Below are 7020 nucleotides of genomic sequence, written 5' to 3' on the forward strand. Positions count from 1 at the left end.
AAAAAAAAATTACAAAATTATAAAGATATTATGAAAATGTTATGCCATTTGGTTGTGTTTCTATAAATTTTTTTTTTTTTTTGGTTTAGTCAATGTCGTTGAGTCAAAATTCACTGTTTTCATACAATTTTCTTGGGTTGACTCTTTTGTATTTTTTTTTCTTTATGCACAATTTTAAGTAAAAACACATAGTTTTACACAAAAAAGAAGAAGAAAAAACTTATGATAAAAACACTTTTCATATTTTATGTTTAGGGTAGTTAACAATTCCTCCCTTAATTTTGAAATCAAGCAAATTTTCCCTTAATATTTTAGAAAAGAGCAAATATGTCATATTGTGATTCTCTCAATTAAACCCTAATGAAAACTTATGATTCTTAAAATATTTTATTATATAATGTCTAAAATACTCCCACTAAATTTTAACATCCCAAAAGTTTTCTTCACGTATTTTGAGTTTTAGATATGGTAGTAATGCTTGGAAAGTTGGAATGATAATATAAAGTGTTTTATTTGTTATCTAAAGAATATTGATTTTCTAGATTTAAATTTTCTAGACTTATATATTATCTAATGGAAGATTCGATGACACATGCATTTTGTTATTTATTTATTTATTTTTAGCAAAACTCAGTTGCTTATTGTTGAAAGATGATGATATTCATTATTATTTTTAGAAGTTTTTATTGAGTGGATATATTGCCTTTAGCAAATAGGTACTAAAAAACTGTGGGGCCCAATAGTTTATGGACCAGACCCGTTTACTCGTAGGGAGTCCAAAGGTCCAAGCCGAAGAGGGCTGTGGCCCAAGCCCAATAATGTAAAGTATAGGATAGCCTTAAGGTACTGCCGAGGACCGCTCAGTCCTCGGCAAACCCAAAGTCCCACCGAAGAGAGGGGCAAAAACGGTATAGGACTAAGTTTGAAAGATAATCTAAAATATCCGGGGAAAGCTACCCTTACTGCCATTCAATGCTCTGCACCTGACAGAGCCGCATTCTTTGGCTTTTACAACCACCCCCAACGACTTTGAATATGGGTTGATGGGACAAGTATCAGTCTTGGAAAGTTTGACCCTACACGTGGACGAAGGACAGCGAACACAGGCCAGTATAAAAGGGAAAATGAGTGACCTAGGGACGGGGCTGGGAAAAATGGCCAAAAACCAGAGCCTCCCAGCCCACCTCCAGGAGAAAGATTCCAGGGGTGAAGAAAACTTAACCACGCATGACCACCACGAAAAACCCACCACCTGGTGACTAAGGCCTAGCCTTTCAAACCCACGCTCTACAAATGATATTGTTTGGGCATTTCTACGTGCGAACCCAACACTGTTACGGTTCGTTACGAATCGTGTCCTTACAAAAACTATTATAGTAAAATAGATATTTATATGTTAAATAGCTACCCTAATTTTGTGTGTGATCAAAATTCTTATACGAATAAGATTTAACTATTTATGACATAATTATCAAAATTCTTAAAATTAGTATCTCTTTTGATTAATGTAAATCTCTATGTACTTTAAAAAATCAAATGATTTATATTTTTGTTTTGTGATATAAATAAAATTTAGAATTGACCTTAATCACTACTCTTATTGCACGGCAAGCAAGTACAAGCCCTAACTAGTATCCCATAAAAAATCAATTAAATGACATCATTTCCCAAAATTTTTTATTTGAATACTCTATTAAATTAACAACTGTAAACCATCATGTCACATAAAATAGTAGGAAAGCAAATATGCTAATCTTCCAAAACCTTTCTTATTCCTTATGCCTATAAACTATAAAGTTAATACAAATTATTATATAGGGAAAGCTAAAAAGAGAAAAAAAAAAGTTAAAAATGTAGGAATACAATAATACAATATAAATACTAGCTAGCGATATACTTGTTACAATAACGTTTACTAAGTAACTAATATTAAAGTAATCTCTACAAATATAGCTAAGCTATTCTTGCAAACCTCAAGAACATTGTTCAAAACTCATCCACAGACATAGAAAGAACCTTAGCTATAATCGGGCGTGCTCTGCACATGGCTTCTAATGCCACAGCTTTGGGCATGGTGAGCCCATTACCCTCAACCATGTCAACTTCTTCTTTACTAATCCTTTCCCACTCAAAGCATTGAATTAATGACCCCAATGTCAAACCCACTGTACGTTGGGCAAGGCCTGCCCCGGGACAAGCCCTCCTTCCCAGTCCAAATGGCATTAACTTGTTTACATTACTCTCTCCACTTTCAAATCTCTCAGGCTTAAAACTAGTTGCATCATCCCATATATTAGGGTCTCTATGTATGGCCCATGCATTAACCAATAACATTGTCTCACGTGGAATATCATGTCCTCCAATGGTACAATCTTCAGAGGACATGTGGGGTACAAGCAATGGGGCTGCAGGATACAATCTAAGAGTCTCCAAGATTATATTTTGTAGATAGTGCAATTTAGAGACATCTAGTTCATTGATTAATTTTTCTTGTCCAATTTGATTATCCAACTCAGCTCTAGCCTTCTTCAACACTTGAGAATGATTGAGCAAATTGGACATTGCCCACTCTAATGTCACTGCTGATGTGTCAGTCCCGGCACCTAACAAGACCTGCTTATTTTACATTCAATAAGTGCTTAAAATCACGACAAAGTTTAAAAGTAGGGAAAAATTGCAAATTACGCCCCTAAAATTTGGGTGTATTTAGATTTTACATTCTGAAATTACAGAATTTGGATTTTACCTCCTAAAATTTGGGAGCGTTTGGATTTTACATCCTAACGTTTTAAAATTTGGATTTTACCCCTAAATTTTAGGGGTATTTGGATTTTACTCCCTAAAATTTGTGAGTGTTTAGATTTTATACCCTAAAGTTTTAGAATTTAGGATGTAAAATTCAAACACCCCTAAACTTTAAGGTGTAAAATCCAAATTTTGAAACATCAGGGTGTAAAATCCAAATACTCCCCAACTTCAGGATATAAATTCTAAATTCTGAAATTTCAAGATGTAAAATTACGACATGAATTTTATTGATAGCTAATATTTATTATAGAGATTCATAAAATCACGCCAAGAATTTTAAAGTACAAATGGATTGATAGCTAATATTTATTTTTACTAATTGATTACTGGTATTCTGACAAAGGATATCCTAATAAAATATCACTGAATCAAAAGGTTGAGATATTGTTGGGGTTCTTTCTAAATTTCTACATCACTATCGAGTCATCAACACAATCAAGTAGGCTCCAATGCAATAGATAGTCATGCTAGATAGCACAAGTAGGGTAATAGGTATTGGCCTGGTGTTTTGTCTGGTGCATATGGAAGAGCACTGGACAAGAGACTACTTACCCCGACTTTAGCTTACCTCTAGATGGTAAAAATCAAAATTTATATTTGTGAAAAGAACAATAAAAAATAAAATAATTAATATGATATGATTAAAGATTAATGAGCACCACAAAATTTTATTTTGTAAATGACTTATAACTCTCTATACTGTTGTATATAAAATTAGAGTCTCAAGATCTCAACCTTGCAAGAGAATCCTGTTCTAAAAAAAAATACAGAAATTGTGAGAAGAATATAATTACATAAACAACTTCCTGCTTAGAAATCAAGACTACAAGGTTGACTTGCGGTTGACTTCAAATTCATATTAATTTAGTGACGGCTCTAGGATTATTTTCTAAGGGGGTCAATAAAAAATATAAATTATAGAAAATTTAAAACAAAAAAGAATTTGAATATATTGACACCACACCAAAAAAAAAAAAAAGGCAAAAAACCAAATACATAAGGTTTCATATTTTAAAATCATTGCACAATATCTTTATTATCAATCCTATGATCTATATCTCTTTCAATGTACATAGCCAAACAATTATTCATACACTGATATCTTATTTGATTGATTTATTTCAAAAATTTTAAGATTTAACATGGTTTTTTTTTTTTTTTTTTTTTTTTTTTTACTTTGAGATTGACAAATTTCTACTTTTGTTGTTGGACTTTTTATTTTTTTCCAAATTTTGATCAAATTAGTTTGTTATTGGGTTTATGTGCGTGTGTTTAAAAAGACCAAGATATTGTTAAGAGTATCATATTCAAGTTTATTTTAGTTAAGTTTTTAAAAATTTTGAGTTTAGAGTGTTCAAATTTTTATTTTAGAGGGTCAAATAAAAAAATTTAAAATGATGAACCCCCTAGGCTTCAAGTGGAGCCGCCCATGCGTGTTTATTCCAACTTGTCAAATAAACAACTGGGTCAGATTTGGTTATTTGATTACCGAATTTCCAATATATATTTTCATCGTCTTTAACAATCTTGAGTATTGATGTTATCAGCTTTTTAATTAGCATCTAGTTCCAAGTTCCAACCAAAAAAAGAAGAAGAAGAAGAAGAAGAAGTAAAGAGAAATGACCTACACATACCAGTATAAGCCCTTTGATAATTTGATCCGTGTAGTATTCAGGCTGTGATTTTTGCAAAAAAAGAAGATGATCGATCATAGTGTTCCCCTTCACTTCCTTACTCCTCTTCTCATCAATAAGACCTTGCAAGAATGCATCTGTCTTGTTGGCCAGTTTCATCAATCTTTTCTCCAAATCCCCATGATCAATCCACCGCAACAAGGGCACAAACTCTTGTGGATTTGAGGCCCCTCCTAACCCTGCTAGCTCTTTCATTATCCCCCTGAATTTCCTTGCTTCTTCTTCGTCTTTCACGTCCTCCCCGTAGTATCTCTTTCCTGCCACCATTCTCATTATGATGTTAAATGTCATCTCTGAGAACATTGATTTCAATTCTACCTTAGCAAAACCTTGGCACGAGTTTCGTGACAACTTGTGTAGCAAGTGCTTTACTTCATCTCTTCGGATTCCTAGAAACATGTTAAGACGATTTGTTGAGAAGATTTCTAAGGCACTGATGCGGCGAAGGTTGCGCCAATGGTCTCCATAAGAAGCTGCTGCCACGGTGGTGTGGTTGTAGCCAATGTGCTTGGTGGCTAGGAAGCGAGGACGGTTGGCTAAAATGATGTCGTTCTTGGTAAAGCATTCTTCAACTGCAGATGGGGATGATACAATGACCACAAATTGGGACCCAAATTTTAGAGAGAAGATGTTACCATATTTTTGAGAAAAGCGGTGGAAAGTACGATGGAATGGTTTCTTAATGAGATGGAGATGGCCTAGAATTGGTAGAGAAGGTGGGCTTGGTGGGAGGTGTTTGTGTTTTGTTCTTGTTTGGAGCAAGAACTTGAAAGCTACTGCAAGGAGGAGAAGAAGAGAGAGGGATGAGTATAGCAACATGTCTTCCGTGTTTGATTTGTTGTTTTTGATATGATGCTTTGTGACAATCTGTTGGAAGATTATATGGATATATGAGGGCTGCAATTTGGCAAGAATTTTTTTGACTTAAGCTTAACTACTCCTTACTACTAAGTCCTGTTCCTATATATATATATATTTTATCCTCTCTTACTTTTCGCTGATACTCAGTGGACTGGCTTTTACAAGCGCACACCTTTTTTGACCAGGTTCTTTTCTTTTATAGTATAGTAACGAGTATGAGTTTTTTTTAGTACCATGTAAAAAAAATCTCAATTTTTACCAAAATTAATTTATATTATAGATTATAATTGGGTGTTTGTCATTTTCATTAGATTCACCACTGGTATTAAAATTGTGATTTTTTTTATATGCTTTTAGAATATTCGGTAGTAAGTTTAGTAATATAAAAAATTCCCATAAAAAATAATACAAAAATTAAAAAATTTCACTACTTTATTTTACCATTATGATTGAAATGAGATATTATAATTGATGTATAATAAAAATTGTATTAGTGGAATGGCAATGTAAAAGTGATGTTATAATAATTACATATTATTCTATTAATTAATTAATAATTTTGAGTTTCTAGTACAGGTTTTTTTTTTTTTTTTGGTTACATAGTACAGTTTTTAGTATAAAAGAGATAAGCCTTTTCACTATTGATTAGTCAATTGAATTAATTGGTATTCAAATATAAAAAAGATACCACTTACCTTAGATTAGGATGCTTTTGTAAATGATGCTTTTGATTTTTTCGAAAGAATCAGTTAATGTTTTTGGTCTGTCTGTCTTTTTTTAATGAAATGATGTTTTATAAGAAAAGTAGTTGGTGTCGGGACCGTGTACACAGGAGTCTTTTGGGTTAATATTGTAAAATTCAAAGTTAATTTGCGTTATACGAACTGTTCAAAGATAATTGGGAAAATGAGGAGAGAGACTGAATTTCGGCAATGGCATTGCCGAAATTCAGCCAAAAAGCAGGAGAGAGAATAAAAAGCAGGAGAGAGAATAAGGAAAAGGAAAAAGCAGGAGAGAGAATGGGGAGAGAGAAAATGTTGAATTTCGGCAATGGGATTGACGAAATTCCACTGCCCAGTTTTCCTGCCCGAATGCTGTGTGTCCGAGTGTGCCCGAGTGTAGAGTGCTCTTAAAAAAAAAAAAAAAAGGCAATCGCGGCAATGTCATTGCCGAAATAGGGGAATAAATTTTTTTTTTTTTAGCAATTGTGATAATGGCATTGCCAAAAATGGAAAAAAAAATGGTTTCGAAATCTCTAGAAGAGTAAAAAACAGGTTTCATGTCCACAATATTTTCACAATAAATCACATATAATTAGTTATTATTAGTTAAAAAAAATTGTGACAACTAATTGTGGCAATGTTATTGCCGAAATAGGGAAAAAAAATTTGTGGCAATACCATTGCCGAAATAGGGAGAAAAATAAAAGTGATAAACTACTTGAGGCAATTGCATTGCCAAAATAGGGAGAAAAAAAATTGGAAATACCATTGCCGAAATAGGGGAATAAAATTTTTTTTAGCAATTGTGACAATGGGATTGCCGAAAATGTGAGAAAAAAAAGAGAAAAGGATTATGGCAATGGGATTTCCGAAATAGGAAAACAAATTTCGACAATTCCATTGACGAAAATGTGGGAAAAAAAAAAAAGATTTGT

At 32.9% G+C, this 7020-nt stretch overlaps 1 protein-coding gene across 1 annotated transcript; it reads right to left on the reverse strand.

Annotated features, from left to right (window-relative positions):
• Positions 1-1750: 1750 nt before the first annotated feature.
• LOC115951222 (cytochrome P450 81E8-like) lies at positions 1751-5425 on the reverse strand. Its single transcript, XM_031068413.1, has 2 exons — positions 4443-5425; positions 1751-2613 (listed from the first exon to the last, which is right to left on the reverse strand). Exons 1-2 carry the CDS (start codon positions 5319-5321, stop codon positions 1987-1989), a joined length of 1506 nt encoding a protein of 501 aa, XP_030924273.1. The 5' UTR covers positions 5322-5425; the 3' UTR covers positions 1751-1986.
• Between the last annotated feature and the right edge of the window lie 1595 nt (positions 5426-7020).

Source organism: Quercus lobata, chromosome 7 (genome assembly GCF_001633185.2).
Source record: "Quercus lobata isolate SW786 chromosome 7, ValleyOak3.0 Primary Assembly, whole genome shotgun sequence".
Taxonomy (NCBI): domain Eukaryota; kingdom Viridiplantae; phylum Streptophyta; class Magnoliopsida; order Fagales; family Fagaceae; genus Quercus; species Quercus lobata.

Excerpts from the sequence above, each read along its gene's own strand:
- LOC115951222 (XM_031068413.1), bottom strand. The coding sequence starts at position 5,321 with ATGTTGCTATACTCATCCCTCTCTCTTCTTCTCCTCCTTGCAGTAGCT. Across the intron at positions 2,614-4,442 it reads TTATCAAAGGGCTTATACTG|GTCTTGTTAGGTGCCGGGAC; the intron begins GTATGTGTAGGT and ends TAAAATAAGCAG.